We start from the raw sequence: 17,515 nt of genomic DNA, 5'->3' as shown, positions 1-17,515 counted from the left end.
TAATAGAGTTGAAAAACTACCAAAAATATAACTTTAAAAAAGTTACACTTTTAAAATAAGGTTTGAGACCTCTATTCCATTTTAGCACTTTTTGAAAGAAAAAATGTGTCTTATGTGAATGGTACCCTACACTCCAGGTTACACACTCGCTTTTCAAAACTACCAAAGAGACCAAGATGAATCTGTTTATTATTTGCTCACATGTGTAACCTTGCTCACATCTTCAGATGATTGACCTGAGTATGATGTTCACTCAATCTTATTGTCTTATTAATTTCTCTCATTCTGTTACTCTGATTTCACAGCTGGATTTCAGTAATGCCAAACCAAGTACTTGTGCATATTGTTTTCTCTTTTAATCTCAGTTGTCTTTATGTCCATTCCCATTATTCTCCCACTAATCTTCTGTCATACAGCTTAATCTCCATTAAACACGTCTTTTCTATTTGAACAGCATTCTTGTACCATCTTCTTTTTCCTCCAGTGATATTCTAGCCATTTTTTGTTGAATGTTGGCTATAGCGTTGTTGCTAAATAAGTCTCATTTATCACTCTTGATTAGTCTGACACAAACCAGCGACTGCCACCATTACATTAACATTCTTGATAAGCACATGCTAATCCGTCACTCTTCTTAAACCTTAGTAATGCATATCATTTAAATTGTTTTAAGTGGGTATTTAGGGTTTGAAAATCCGTTTTTTTTGGTGTCTGTATGGAATACCAATACCAGTAAAGCCTTTACTGTATTACAACTACATTTCTCTGCCGGTTATTTACCTATTGTTTATAGATGCAGGAAGATGACTTAAAATACCCCTTCTTATTATTTCAATTCCTGTAATTTATTATAAAATGTCAATTCAAATGTCAAAAAAAAGTGGAGCGGCTCTGTCTGCTGTATTTCCTAACGCTTGTTCTGTCAAATTGGGAAAGAGAAGTGATTGAGTGAATTACCTCTGGAATTATTAAATAATATCTTGATTAACCATGCATTTATTTCAAATTATATATATATATATATATATATATATATATATATATATATATGTACTGTATTCAGTGCATCTGGAAAGTATTCAGAGAACTTCACTTTTTCCACATTTTGTATGTTACAGCCTTATTCCAAAACTGATTAAATTCATTATTTTCCTAAATTCTACAAACAATACCCCATAATGACAATATGAAAGAAGTTTGTTTGAAATCTTTGCAAATGTATTAAAAATTTAAAACGAAAAAAAAAAAAAAAAAAATCACATGTACATAAGTATTCACAGCCTTTGCTCAAAGCACTTTTGGCACCAATTACAGCCTCAAGTCTTTTTGTGTATGATGCTACAAGCTTGGCACACCTAGTTTTGGGCAGTTTCTCCCATTCTTCTTTGGAGGACCTCTCAAGCTCCATCAGGTTGGATGGGGAGTGTCGTTGCACAGCCTTTTTCAGACCTCTCCAGAGATGTTCGATCGGGTTCAAGTCTGGGCTCTGGCTGGGCCACTCAAGGACATTCACAGAGTTGTCCCATAGCCACTCCTTTGTTATTTTGGCTGTGTGCTTAGGGTCGTTGTCCTGTTGGAAGATGAACCTTTGCCCCAGTCTGAGGTCCAGAGCTGTCTCTGTACATTGCTGCATTCATCTTTCCCTCGATCCTGACTAGTCTCCCAGTTCCTGCCGCTGAAAAACATCCCCACAGCATGATGCTGCCACCAGCATGCTTCACTGTAGGGATGGTTTTGGCCAGGTGATGAGTGGTGCCTGGTTTCCTCCAGACATGACGCTTGCTATTCATGCCAAAGAGTTCAGATTTAGTTTCTTGTGGTCTGAGAGTCCTTCAGGTGCCTTTTGGTAAACTCCAGATGGGCTGTCATGTGCCTTTTACTAAGGAGTGGCTTCAGTCTTGCCGCTCTACCATACAGGCCTGATTTGTGGAGTGCTGCAGAGATGGTTGTTCCTCTGGAAGGTTCTCCTCTCTCCACAGAAAAATTCTGGAGCTCTGTCAGAGTGACCATTGGGTTCTTGGTCACCTCCCAGACTAAGGCCCTTCTCCCCGGATCACTCAGTTTGGTTATACTCTTCCCCAGATCTGTGCCTCGATACAATCATGTCTCGGAGGTCTACAGACAATTCCTTGTACTTCATGGCTTGGTTTGTGCTCTGACATGCACTTCTTCTTCTTCTTCTTTCAGAGTTTTATGGCGGTTGGCAAACCAGTTAAAAGGTGCATTTACTGCCACCAACTAGACAGGAGTGTGAAGCATTAACCGAGTGAAGCAAATTATCGAATAATTAAATAATCAAATAATTCTGAAAAAAAATAAATAAAAAAAAATAAACATTAACCTATATTCTGTTAACCAATCCTGTTTCCCTTAGATACCTCATTAAAGCATTATAAACCCTTTTCTCTTTCTGTGCGTTTTGAAATATGCTATTTATTGACAATGTATTAATACCTACGTAGCTTAATGATTCTGCAAAATTGATTCTTTCTCTGTCATATTCTGTGCAATGAATCAACACATGTTCAACTGTTTCTGACAAGCCACATTTATCACAATTTACAGATTCTCTTTTCCCTATGATGAACATTGAGTAATTAAGGCATGTATGCCCTATTCGAAGCCTAGATATTATGGAATCTTCCTTTCTGCTTCCGTATTTATTTCTCTCAACCCCAACTTTATTTTGAATTTTATACAGATGTCTTTCTTTTGTCTCCTTGTCCAATTTTTGTTGCCACATCTTGTTTAGAGCAGATTTTATTATTGCTTTAACTTCAGTTTTACTCAGTGATACATTAATGGCTATTACATTTCGCTTTAAAGATCTCTTTGCCAACTGATCAACCTCCTCATTACCCTCTACCCCCACATGTGCTGGAACCCATAAATATGAAATGTTTACTCCTATTCTGTATATTCTGTACAGATTTTGTAGTATTTCATACAAGATATCCTGCCTGGACGCTGACTTTCCACTATTTATACTCATTAAAACTGAATAGGAGTCTGACCAAATCACTACATCCATAGGATGAACATCTTCCACCCATTGAGGTGCCATTACAATTCCAATCATCTCTGCAGTATATACTGAAACATGATCTGTAATTCTCTTTTCAATTCTGACATGCACTGTTAACTGTGGGACGTTATATAGACAGGTGTGTGCCTTTCCAAATGATGTTCAGTAAACTGAATTTACCACAGGTGGACTCCAATCAAGTTGTAGAAACATCTCAAGGATGATCAGTGGAAACAGGATGCACCTGAGCTCAATTTTGCGTCATGGCAAAGGCTGTGAATACTTATGTACATGTGATTTGAATACTTTCGGATGCACTGTATATATATATATATATATATATATATATATATATATATATATATATATATATATATATATATACATATACATATACATATACATATATATACAGGGTAGTTGCCCAAAATGTTTCCAGTATGCCAGAAGGATACATCCAAAATGTGAAAATGGGCATAGAAATTCACTGTACAGATTCCCTATGAAAACACGTACTCCAGGGCTGTTTTCACCATTACTGTGTCCTGATTCAACACATTATCATTGGTAATTTATTAGAATTAGAATTAAGTACCTCAAAAAGACCCAACAGGGAGACCAGAGCTTCTTGAATGGATATCAATGGAGAAGATGCCTCAATAAATGCATGCACAACTTCCACACATTGGATAAACCGGCAAGAATGCTGATAAAGGTGATTACATGCGACCTCAAAATCGGGGTAATGTGAAAAAATCTACATGAGTTAGTGGATTAAAGTGGGACTTGCCATCTCCTTATATAAAGAAAAGCTTTGCTAGAGACCTAAATTACTTTTCATTGGATTTTCAATCCTCAATTTTCATAGGATCTTAATTCATCCTAATTCATGTTCAGAGATTAGCTTTTAATTTAGATAAAATTGTATTATCCATATCCATAACAGACATTATTTGTTTTCTGACATTTACACTTTGTGTTACAGTAATCTACTGTTTCACACAGTAAAAACAGGTGTACAGCTTTCTGCACAATAAGCATTTTGGTGGTTCAGCTTCTATCATGATAAAAAAACAGTTCCCTTTCATTAGCACTCAAGTCCATACGAGTGAGCCACTGCCATTCTGTTGTGTGCCCTTTTAAGAAAGAGAAATATGACTTACGTATGCATTCATGTCAGTCCTTTCGCCTTAATTAAAAAAAAATTTGTCCATGAAAGAGAATTGACATGTATCAGAAGACTGGTGTTGAGTGTGTTTAAAAAAAGCTGCAAGTGAAACATGAAACAAAAATGGTAGAGACTCTCTCTCTCTCTCTCTCTCTCTCTCTCTCTCTCTCTCTCTCTCTCTCTCTCTCCTCTCTCTCTCCCCCTCTTCTCCTGTTCTGGGCCCAAAGGGAAGTAAACATGCACACTGAATACTGTACAGGGTTTTTGAAAGATTGCTAAATAGCTCTGTTATGCTTTTTAAATGCAAATGAGGATGAGAGAGTTATAGAGAGTGAGAGACCCATTTTCAGAGTCTGTAATGAGACAGGGTAAAAGATTGTGGGACTGCTGCCACATATAGCCAAGATCGAAGGGTCCACTCCACAGACGTAAAGTGCTGAAATTAGGGAGGAAGAGAATGATAGTATCTGGTAACATCACAAGAAAAAAGAGATTCACCAAGACAGATTGTGTAACATGCTTTTTGTTGTCTTTTGTGTTTATTTTAACAAACATGTTACTGAAATGGTTGTGCTGTGACAAATCCTGGCTTAAAAAAATCCTTGTTCATCTGGAAGACTTGTCAATGTGCAATAAGTGGCTGAAAACGCTCTCTTTTTCTCCATCAGCAGACTAGCAATTTGTCAGCTAGGAATAAAATGACATTTTACAAGTTCCCAATTTAAAGTCATTCTATATTATAATTATGTGGCCATTTGCTCATGGTACACGCCAACTTTTGTGGATGTGTAGAATTTATCAATGTGCCATATTTGATCATGATTTGTGATGGTTGGAATTTTTCTTGTTGCTCTTATTATAACTGATCAGAAACCATAGCTCACAACTGTTCTATTTAGTTGAATGGTCACGCTTTATATTAGGTGTCTTTAACTATTGTGCTCTAACGTTAAAATATATACAATACAATATTCTTATTGTGTAACTACATGTTGTTCTGCAAAATTCTTACAAGATTCACATTTGCTGCTACTGAGGTTGAGGTACTGTAGGGTTTTCAGTGTCAAGTTGATACTTAAATATAAATATATTTAATATTATACACTGATGAGCCAAACATTACGACCACCTGCCTAATATGTTTTCGGTCATCCACGTGCCGCCAAACAGTGCTGACCCACCAAGACATGAACTCTACAAGACCCCTGAATGTGTCCTATGGTATCTGGCACCAAGGCATTGGCAGAAGATCCTTCAAGTCCTGTAAGCTGTGAGGTGGAGCTGCCGAGGATTTGACTTATTGGTCCAGCACATCCAATAGATGCTCAATTGGATTGAGATATGGGGAATGTGGAGGCCAGGGCAGCCCCTTGAACTCTTCATCATGTTCCTCAAATCATTCCCACCATCAGGGAATACCATTGCCATGAAGGGGTGTACCTGGTCTGCAATGATGTTTAGGTAGGTGGCACATGTCAAATTGATGTCCACATGAATGGCTGGACCCAGGGTTTCCTAGCAGAACATTGCCCAGAGCATCACACTCCCTCCACCGGCTTGTCGTCTTCCCAAAGCGCATTCTAATGCAGTCACTTCCCCAGGTAAATATCGCACATGTACAAGGCTGTCTACGTGTGATGTAAAAGAAAACGGGACTCATCGGACCAGGTGAACTTCTTCCACTGCTCCAAGGTCCAGTTCCCTTCCCTATTGTAGGCACTTTCGATGGGGGACTCTGGGCACAATGACCGGTCCACGGCTCCGCAGCCCCATACGCTGCAGTGTGAGATGTACAATGTTTTGTGACACATTCTGCCGTAACTATCATTAAAATTTTCTGTGACTTGTGCCACAGTAGACCTTCTGTCGGTCGGACCAGACAGGATATCCTTCGTTGCCTTCGTGTATCGTTGAGTCTTGGGTGCCCAACACCCAGTCGCCTGTTTGTGGTTTGTCTCTCCTCGGACCACTGTCAGTAGGTACTTATCACTGCTGACTGGGAGCACCCCACAAGCCTTGCAGTTTCAGAGATGTTTGGACCCAGTCATCTGGCCATAACCATTTGGCTCTTGTCAAAGTCACTCAGGTCTTTACTCCTGCCCATTTCTCCTGCATTCAACAGGTTGAGTACGATAACTGATTGTTCAATTGCCATCTAATCTACCCAGACCTTGACATGTTGCCTTGTTAGGAGATGATCAACATTATTCACTTCACCTGTGAGTGGTCATAATGTTTTTGCCCATCTGTGTATTTCTATATACATATACATGTGTAGGTATATTCTGTATATATCACATGATGCCACAAACCAGAGGTGTAGTCAAGACCCAGACACAAACCAATCCCCAAGACACAGACCAAGACCTGTCGGTCCAAGAACTAGGTAGTACATTTTAATGCACCAAGATTCTGGATTTATATTTGAAGAATCTTCAAAGTTTTCAAATTAAAGTTTTACCTCTACAGGCTCTGACATTTTCCAGACAGCTATATAGAAAAAACAGTCCAGTTTTACAAGATGCCTTCATAACCCAAATGCCTAGCTCTATAAATAATATAACTAATGTAAAGTGAGTTGATGTACAACTCTAATTGTTTGATGTACAGTCTAGAAGATGTAGCTCCTAGGCAGTCCACTACAGTCTGTATTGGTCTGATTTTCAATTTATGTACACCCATTCCTTATATTCCCCCACCACCCCACATCCCAGGTATCACAAAGCTGTTTATTCTTCAACTGTAACAAAAGTAAGAAAAAAATAAATAATTTATGGCTCTTTATTGCTGGCATAATTTTTAAGAAGAAACAATATGTAACACTGTTAAAGGATGGGCAAGGAGGAGGCGAGAACCGGCTTGTCAACATAAATGATAATTTAATTAAACTCCAACCAAAAGCACAAACATAAACACACACATGACGGACATGCCCGTAATTCTTTCTCTCTCGAACCATCGTCACCGGCCGCCTTTATCCCTCGCGCGCCTCATCAGGCCGATTGGGGACCGGGCACGCGATATTCCGACACGGCACCGCCCCCCTCCGCTCCACACTCCTCCCGGCGTAATCTCAGGCCGGGGTGCCACCGGCATGACGTACACGCCCTCCTATCCCTACTCCTTCCCGGGTTTCGGCACCAATGTAACTTCATCCCCGCCTTCCTTGCCCTGGGAGGAGACAGGAGGGGAAGTCAACAACAAAAAAATAGGCGAGGGAAACCAGGTTCTCTGATGTACCGTCGCGTGGTCCTCGAACACTCCTCCACACTCAGGCGGACGACAGCCGCTCCAACCCCGGGAGAACCAGAGTCAAACCTTCGACCCCCAGCAGGCAGAACGCCCCTCCGCTTTTCTGGCAGCAAATGGGGACACTCCTCCGCCCCTGGCAGCGGCCCTACCACTCCAGGCGGTCGGAGAGTTTTTTCCCTCTTCCCCTCGCGGACGGCGGTCTCCCTCGACCCCTCCGCGTCTCTGGGGATGGCAGGGCAGGCGATCGGGGTATCCAGTCCCCACTTGCCCCGTGGATGGCGGCCGTTCCCCGCATCCGGGCGGTCGGGCTACTCCGTCACCCGGCAGATGGCAGCGGCGCTCCCCAGGGTGGACGGCAGTGTCGAGGACTCTGCGACGGGCATCCCTACTCCTTCCCGGGTTTCGGCACCAATGTAACACTGTTAAAGGATGGGCAAGGAGGAGGCGAGAACCGGCTTGTCAACATAAATGATAATTGAATTAAACTCCAACCAAAAGCACAAACATAAACACACATATGATGGACATGCCCGTCATTCACTCTCTCTCGAACCATCGTCGTTGGTTGAACTAATTCTGGTAGTACTAGTGGTTGAAATAATTCTGGTAGTACAGTGTGGTCTTGACTAAGACCATAAGCCGAGCCCCAGATTCAGACCAAGACTTTAAGTGTTGAGACCCAGACCAAGACACTGAGTAACGAGACCCAGTTCTAGACCAAGAGCTCTTGAGACCAAGTCTAAAAGATAAAGACTCTACATCTGCAGGGCCTGGGTAGCTCAGCGAGTAAAGATGCTGACTACCACCCCTGGAGTTCATGAGTTAGAATCCCAGGGAGTGCATTTGGAATTGGCCATTCCAAATTGGGGGGAAAAAGAAAATAACTCTACCTTTGCTAAGTCATGCAAATTTGGAAAATCTAGCAACTTTTTTCTTCTTTTAATATCACCTATTTTAGCCTATTTACAGCCTGCTATCTTCTAAACGAGCTTAAAACACCCGACGGATCAAATATAGGCAAAACTTTCGAAAAACAAAACGGGACAAAATATTTTTTTTTATCTCATGTTTTAAAGTGCATAGTGTTAAAAGCATGCAATTTCTGATCTCTGAGTGTATCTGATGCTGAGACAAATGTTATTGGGACATTTTAGTTTAATTTTCAGTAATATATAAAGATATACTATATTATTGACACAGCAGAGATGAAACATTTAAACTTTTATTATAAATTGTATTATATTCATCAAAGACCCATATGTGTCTAAAGAGGTCTGGGCTAAACTCTGAATAAAAAATTATTTTGCACACCCTTGAACTCAGTTTTGTAAAGCAATGTATCTTCTTGCAAAAATGAATTCATTTTGAGCAAACACAAATCAAATATGCTCCCGAATAAACCTTTAATGTATGCTGATGTCAAAATATTTTTTGCGCACTCAAACTATCTTCTTGCACATGCATGATTGTGACACAAATATAACTCCATAATTAATCAAATGCCAACTCATGAATAATAATTATAAAGAAATGACTATTCTTAAATTCAGAATTATCTCCAACCCTGGTGTACATGACACAGTATGCTATCATATGCGTTACAGTCAGAATAAAAGAAGAATTAGTTTAAACAAACTATGATGAGATGAAGGATTTTGATCCTCATATTTTGACCTTAAGGAGAGTTTAGTCGAACAATTCAAGTGAATGTTATCAAATTTTGCTTGTTACACAAACATCAGTCACATGAGATCTCCAACGTGAAGTGTCTCTTGTAGAAATGACACGTAACTGTGACTCATTATGTATTCTGTCATGCTACATCATGTTGTTGTCTGTTGGTCGCTACACTAGATTTTGTCATTCAAGAAGAAAGTGCTCACCAGTAAACTCACCGCTCCAATGTTATGATGTTGTGAGCGGTTGCTATGGTCTTCTGGGTGGTTGCTGGGGTGAACCTCAATAGTTCTATGGTTACACCAATAATCTTATGTAAAAGTTGTAATACTTTGATAATAATTTAATAATTAGTGATGCCTTCCATTACTAATTATTAAGCATACCTGTCTACGCTTTAGGCTGTGTGTGTGTGTGTGTGTGTGTGTGTGTGTGTGTGTGTGTGTGTGTGTGTGTGTGTGTGTGTGTGTGTGTGTGTGTGTGTGTGTGTGTGTGTGTGTGTGTGATACTCAGGATGAAATAGACACTTGCAGTGTGACTCAGTGTGTCATAGAATTGTATCACTCCTATGGTTTCCTGCTCTCAATATTAACAGGAGGCTTTCATTAACCTGAGGTTGAATTTCATGTCCCCAGGGCTGTCTTCATCTTGTTTCACTATCTCTCTCTTCTCCATTTTTTCCTGGATTTCCTTATTAGCTTTTTTTTTGGCCGAGTGCAAAATCACCCTATTAAAACACCAGTGGTTTATTGATTAAATATCTACATCCTTGAAATGACTTTGACTGTCATATTAGGTTGGAAAATATGGCCTTTTTCTTCAGTGATTCAAATCTAAACTTTGTTGGACTCCTAAACCTGAAATGCAATGTGTGTTTCTGTATATGTGAGATGATTGTAATTTTCTGTACATTTACAATACAGTTGCTGTAATTTGTTCTCTCTCCGAAGGCCTGGCTCACAGAGATACACGAGTTTGCTCAGCAGAATGTAGTCATCATGCTCCTGGGTAACAAGGTGAGTGAAGCATGCTGGATGGTATCTACAGGAAAAAGTATGTGAACCCTTTGGAATTAGCTGGTTTGTCATAAAATGTGATCTCATCTTCATCAAAGTCACGAGTATAGAAAAAACACAATTTGATTAAGCTAACAATACACAAACAATTATTATCTTTCATGTGTTTATTGAACACATCACATTAAATGTTGTGTTTAAATTAACATTGTAATTAAACATTTTCAGGCTGATGCCACACATGAAAGGGTTGTGAAGAGAGAGGAGGGGGAGAAATTGGCCAAGGCAAGTTATATGAGGACTCTCCACAGACATAATTATTTAACTATTAAACCTAACCCTCACAAAAAACTTTCTGCATTTACTATCTTTTTTTTTAAGCGATTTAAATTATGGGGACACTAGAAATGACAACAATTTTATTTAAAAAAAAAAAAGTTCAATAAAATTTCACATTTCAGATATGTAGACATTTTCATTGTGCATGCGTACAACAAATGATGTAGAATGAAGCTGCCTGCAGCCACTGTTCAAAATTTCCCTTCAGCTTTATTGTTAAGGTTTGGATTCGAGTAGGAAAAACTGATAACATGTGTATAATATGGAGCCAGTATGACAATAGAGAATACATTAGGCACTGGTTTCATTCTGTTATCCATCACAGTGTTTTCAGGTTTCACTAATGCTTTTCTCAAAGGGATAGTTTAGTCTCAGCATCAGCTCTCTAACTAACTCAATTTAACTCTAAGCAGGTGCGCTCAGCTACATTCACAAGCCTGTAACAGTAACGACAAACTGCAGGCTAGATAAATGCAAATCACTTGCTTTATTTAACCTCTTTTATTGTCTATGTGAGGTTGTCCCATTTAAATGTTTCACTTTGCATGTGTGATACACACATTTGCAGTCATCTTCCACAGTTACATGAATGTCGTTGTCATCTAAGAGTGATCCCCTGAATTTATTAAAAAGCAGACATTTGTCCCGCTGTTTGTAAATGCAGTATGCATTATGCAATAGGTTATATTTATCCCTGTATCGAAGGAATAAAAGAGTACTTTAAAGGGATAGTTCACCCAAATATAAAAGGAGATGGTAGACAGAATGTTAACCTCAGTCACCATTCACTTTTATTGAATGGAGAAAAGATACACTGGAAATAAATGTTGACTGAGGCTCACAATCTGCCTAACATCCTGTTTCTTTTCTGTTTGTTTTTTTCATTTAAGAAAGTAAGTCATATGAGCTTGGAAGAACATGAGGATGAGTAAATGTTGATTATCCCTTTAGATGGCTCTGATGTCTTGGGATACAGTGTCATGCTTGTGTTTCTCCTATTCTCCACAGGAGTTTGGAGTTCCCTTCATGGAAACCAGCGCTAAATCTGGTCTGAATGTGGAGTTGGCCTTCACTGCTGTCGCTAAGTGAGTCTGTTAAAAGCAGGTCCTGACAGAATCTGCAGACTTTTTCCACATTTCCATGCAGCACTGTTTTAAGGAGGGAGAATCTGTGGAATGGATTTAGCCCTCGGATGCATTTATTATTATATAAAAAAATCAAGAATAAAAACATTTCCAATCTCCCCAATTAAATGTGTATAATACAGTTAATAAAGGCTATACGTTGTTATCCAGTTGACATGCCAGCGGGCTTTTACAATTTCCATCATGGTCAATTTTTATCCATCATAGTAGTTTAAATTTCCCCGATACATAGTGTATTTGATGTTGTCTCAATATAGTCAACATTTTCAGTTAAAATTGTCAATGCATAGTAAGCACGAGTCTAATATAACAGGTGTTCTATTTAATAATTTACAGATTTAGGGAGTGTACCTTTAAAAAAGTGTTCTTACGTTATTGATGTTTCTAGCTAAGAACGGCAGAGCGCTTTGGCGATCTCACTCGCGCACACACATACACTCACTGAGCACTTAAATAGGATTTAGGCACTATGGTGCCTGACGTGGTCTTCTGCTGTTACAGCCCATCCGCCTCAAGGTTTGACGTATTGTGCATTCTGAGATGATATTCTGCTCACTACAATTGTACAGAGCAGTTATCTGAGTTACTGCAGCCTCTCTGTCAGCTCGAACCAGTCTAACCATTCTCTGTTGACCTCTCTCATCAACAAGGTTTTTCCATCCACTTTTTGTTTTTGGCACTATTTTGAGTAAATTCTAGAGCAGGCTGCAATCTGGATCCGTGTAGCCTTGAGGGTATATAATATATGTTTGAAATATGTTGTGTGTGTGTGTGTGTGTATATATATATATATATATGTATATACATTTTATAGTGACATTTTTTATAGTAAGAATTATAAATGAAAAGCCTATGAATTAGGGGTGCAAGAGTCCAATTTCTCATAGTTTTGTTTACATTTTTCAAAGAGCCACTTTATACCACAGAAACAGATATGATTGTCACTGTCAACATGTAAACTGCATTCCTGCTCATCATCACACTCAACTGAGATATGTTCAGAAATGAGAGATATATCCATATAACTCCAAAACAGCTCCTGTGATAGGTCATAAAGATTTGTTCACCTACTTTAGTGTTTTACTGTGAAGGAACGTAGATCACTAATAAGCATTAGTTATTGCAGGATAAACTATTACTTTTTTCCTGATATGACTGTTATCATGATGACTGATGAGCATATATCTCCATCAAGCTATTCAAATGGGTTTAACAGATTTGCGTTGATGAGTAACTCTCAGGTCAGCGTCAGATCGCAAGTTCTAGATTGACAGACCGCACGTGTGCTGACGGACCACCGCTGTCATGAAACTTCAGCTATGCTCAGATATTCTTTGTTGTTTATTTCATTTGTTAAATCCTTTTGAAGTTTATTTCCCTCTCTAACTCCTGACCTGTATCTGCAGCATTTTATGCATTGAACTGCTGCCACATTAGCTGATTAGATAATCGCATAAATATGTAGGTTTATAGGTGTACCCAAGTGCTAGGTGAGTGATCAGCGCATGGGCCGAGAGCGAGAGAGAGAGAGAGAGAGAGGGAACATGTAAAAAAAAGTTCTTTTTAAACGGCTGCTCCCAGTCAGAATAATCACATAAGGACTCGTTAAAATAAACACACATAATAGTCTAAACTCCAGAGAGCACATCAATATAAAACAAAGCCAAATCCAGGACACTTTTAGCCAATTCTGAAATCTCAGCCGGTCGCATTTTGAAGGCCTGAAAAAGAGGACATGCTCGAGGAAAAAGAGGATGTATGGTCACCCTACATTTGTCCAATAAGGGTTGTATGTAAGCCAATGGCAATTTGTAGGTAAGCAAAGAATATGCCCTTTTAAAGCCATTAATGACCCATGGTGGTTTAGATGTGACGTCACACTGCGTGGTTGAAAATGGCTTTTAAAGATCTGTAGTTGACACCATGCATCAGAGGGTTAAAGATGGTAAAAATGTGTTAAATGGAGCCAAGTGAACTAAACACTTCTGTAAGTATATGAAAGCTTAATTAAATTAGCCAAAATATGTATTTATTTATTTATTTTCACAATTGATCACATGCTTTTCTCAATACTGAGTATCAGTTTTGCACACTGCACACAGTTGTCTTTTGCAACATGCAGCTTGACAGTTCATTACTTGTCCAAAATTCACTAACACCACAAAAACACTTCATGCATGTCTCAAAATCAGCAGCTTCTTCCATAACATAGTGTAGCAGACATCCACACCCAGCTAACACAGCTTTTCATTCATAACACAATGACCTTTAAAACACTAAATATTGGTAACACATGTTTATTCTTTTGCCAAGCATCTTGGATTTTTATTTATTTTTCATTTTTAAAGAAACCAATATTTACAACATGTACAAGATGCTGTTGCAGTGTATGCTACACGAACAGATAACAAATGACAGGATGATTCGGTATGCATACATGCATGAATACAGCTCTGGGTCTTCGTCCTCAATGGCAATGCACCTCGCTTGTGCACTCAATGTATGCATGTCAATGCAATCATTACAAAGATGGTCCCTTTTGTAAAGATGGTAGAAACATTGATAAAGCACAACAGCTGAGTAGGTCATCAGCTAAAAGAGCTGTAGTTTTACTAATTGTTTTACTTTTTTATTATTTGTTTATTTTTTATACCTTGAGTATACTTGAAAATTCGATTTTTGGTAGAATTAGACTAAAGCATATTGCTGTCTAATTAAGTTATTAACATATATGTAACAGTTTTAAAAACAGTATGTACAAGTGTGTAAATATGGCTTGGATACAGAGTTTATGTAATAGTTCTGTTTGAGTGAGAAAAGATGTTGAAAGAGATGGTCATTCAATGCATTTTGTAGAAACACATTGACAAGATGAGCCACAGTTTAGTCCACATGCAATTATGTTGTGTTGAAAGTATGAAGATTTTTGAAAACATGTTCTAGGTATTGAGAAATGCATGTAACCATTTGTAAAAAAGAAAATAATTACTTTTTTTAAATGCTAGGGGCGAGAGATGTGTAGAACAGTAAAAGGCAAGTTTTCCAATTCTGCCGAAATCTGCTTTAAGTTCCGTTCACTTAAAACATGCATTGAGAACGGCACCGGGGTTTTGTGGACAGAGGAGATATATATAGGAAATTTCAAGGGTCTTCCTTCAGTTTCTGCCAAAATAAAGGCTTTAGGGTGAAAGTTAAGAGATGGATGGATGGATAGATAGACAGACAGATGCTTCTTGTGAAGAGAAAACTTAAAATGTTTAAGTGCTTTTTATCAGTCAAAGTAGCCCTAACCCACACCTCCAATCTCATTTCATTAATTGGATGCCAGGATTGCCAACTCCTGACTCTAATTAGCTTTGGTTGACATCGTTAGCCTAGGGGTTCACATACTTTTTTCAACCTACACTGTGAATGTTTGAATGATGTATTCAATATGTACAAGAACAACACAATAATTTGTTTGTTATTAGTTCAAACAGATTGTGTTTGTTCATTATTGTAACTTAGATGAAGATCAAACCAGATTTTAAGACAAATTTATACACAACTGCAGGTAATTCCAAAAGTTTCCCAAACTTTTTCTTGCCACTGTAGATAGATAGACAGAGAGACGGACACAAAGACAGAATTCCTTTTCAGATTTCAGATTCTGTGTAAGATGTGTTGATATACAATTAATGCACTTTTTCAGGGTACACTACATTTTTCTATCAAACAAAATGCTTTTAAGAGATTTAATATAAAAGTGTCAATATGTTTGAAAAGTTAGCAAAGGAAAACTTACATGTCTCTCTGTCTCTCAGGGAACTGAAGCACAGGGAGATGAAGGAGCCTAACGAGCCAAAGTTTCAGCTGCACGAGTATGTAAACAAGGAGATGAAGGGAGCCAGTTGCTGTCGCTCCTAAACACGTGTGCACTTGTGTATGCGTGTATCTGTGTGTTTTTCCTCTTTCATCCTCTTCTCTTGCATAAATTGGATATCTGTCATAAACACTGGGGCTCTGGAGACATTCAAATGCTCTATTCTTTCTTTAGACCTCCCTGCGCTTCACAGCTTGCAAAAAATACTGAAAGGCACAAAGCAAACACAATGTAAAGAGAAGCACTCGTCAGAATGTAATTGGCACACGCTTAAATATTTCAATGAATTACAGAATACATTTAAATAAAAAGTCAATAAATTCAGATGTGCGCTTTGAAAGAATTAATTGTTCCTCGCGCTCTTGAGTTGTTCTCCTGACCCACCTCTCCGAGCAGCTGTGAATGTATCTTCAATACTCATAACACATTCTTCAATTAGGGGAACTTTTCTCCTTTTTTTGTTTCAACTGATATATTATAGTGTTTGTCTGTTTGATTACTCTGAGATAATTCTTAGAGAGTTGAAAATTTAAATAAGCAAATCTTTTTCCATTTACCCTGACGTTTTATCTTCCCCTCAACAGTAAAAACAAAAAAAGTTAAAATCAGGAAATTCTACTTGCATATTTTCCCCTAAGAACTTACTAAACTCATACTTTCAATTAATTTTGTATTTATGTGTTCAAATTATTAAAACAAAAGTTTATATTTAGGAATCATTAAAATCCAAATGGACAGTTTGAAAAACAGAAATGTAATTTATTTTTAAATCTTTGCACCATGATCAGATCTAAGAGTATATATATATTTTATTCAAAGTTATACAGTTAAATGACTGCTGGATGACCTGTTTTCTTTGCAAGTGAAAGGCTTAATCCACTTTTTCTCCAAAAAGTAAAACATTTATACACATTATACCAAAACCCATTTAAAGGCTGATCAAGACAATGATTATATATTTATTCCAACATATTTGATTCACATTTTAATGTAAATGAAACATTTGAAGTTTAATATGTCACAATTTGAAGTAGTCAAAAGTGCCCCTATTTGAAGAATTACTCCCAATTTAGGTCAGTCTCTCTCTCTCTCTCTCTCTCTCTCTCTCTCTCTCTCTCTCTCTCTCTCTCTCCCTCTCATATTGTTCAAGTTTAAGTCATCTGTTATTTGTTCATCCCTTTTCATAATACGATAAAGCATTATGAAAGATGAATGTATGTACTATATATATTTAAAAATATATTAATATGGCACTTATGTTGCATAACGTATACTTGATGTTTTGTTAAATGCCTTTACATTTATTTATGTCTTGTATACTGAATATATAGAAAGCTTTAACTAGAAATTAGTTGCATTCAGTAATGTTTAAAATGTTCCAGAATTTAGCAAATTGATGTTGTCAAGATACTATGCGTACTGTGGATTGTTTAATATATGGTGTTGTTCAAATGTTTTCATTTGAAACGTTTTGCATTACAGCACTATGACTTTTGCACTTTTGTTCTTGTTGTTTTTCCATTGTTGATGTTCTTGATTTTTATGTTACCGGTATTTAATGCAGATCTAATGAAAGATCTGTATATAGCCTAAAATTAATATTTCGTTGATCAGAAAATTTGTACTGATGTGCCATTTTTAGCTGCAATTTTGACAACAAATCGTCTAATGTACATAAATGAATTCTGTTTATTTTCCCTATGAATAAATGATATGATTTGTATCAATACAGAAATTACAAGCAATGATATACAGAGATTTGCTCTATTTTGGTAGAGGTCAATTCAAAGTGTCAAACTAAGAGTATGTTAACCTCATTCGTGTTGTTTTTATGTAATGTGTATTGTATTCCAAACAATAAATTGGACAGTGGAGTAAATGTAGCATTTGTATATGATATAACAGTGCCTCCTCCTGGACACAACATTGTGTTGCAGCTCCTTTCTTACAAAAAAATTACCTTGGCAACCATACAGTATTTTCCATCAAAATACCAGTTACCACATATCCTTTAGAAAAACTCATAAAAAT

General features: G+C 37.7%; 1 protein-coding gene across 1 annotated transcript in view; it reads left to right on the top strand.

Annotated features, from left to right (window-relative positions):
- The window catches only part of LOC127626577 (ras-related protein Rab-26), a 123,369-nt gene extending 106,016 nt beyond the window's left edge, over positions 1–17,353 (top strand). The window contains exons 6-9 of the mRNA XM_052102465.1: positions 10,073–10,138; positions 10,367–10,423; positions 11,486–11,562; positions 15,426–17,353. Of these exons, the coding sequence (XP_051958425.1) occupies positions 10,073–10,138; positions 10,367–10,423; positions 11,486–11,562; positions 15,426–15,528 (303 nt within the window). The 3' untranslated portion in view covers positions 15,529–17,353. The remainder of the gene's footprint in view (positions 1–10,072; positions 10,139–10,366; positions 10,424–11,485; positions 11,563–15,425) is intronic.
- The last annotated feature ends 162 nt before the right edge of the window (positions 17,354–17,515 follow it).

The sequence above is a fragment of the Xyrauchen texanus genome, chromosome 33 (assembly GCF_025860055.1).
Source record: "Xyrauchen texanus isolate HMW12.3.18 chromosome 33, RBS_HiC_50CHRs, whole genome shotgun sequence".
NCBI classification, from domain to species: domain Eukaryota; kingdom Metazoa; phylum Chordata; class Actinopteri; order Cypriniformes; family Catostomidae; genus Xyrauchen; species Xyrauchen texanus.
The sequence above is the reverse complement of the archived record's forward strand: the minus strand, read 5'-3'. Positions and strand labels throughout refer to the sequence as shown.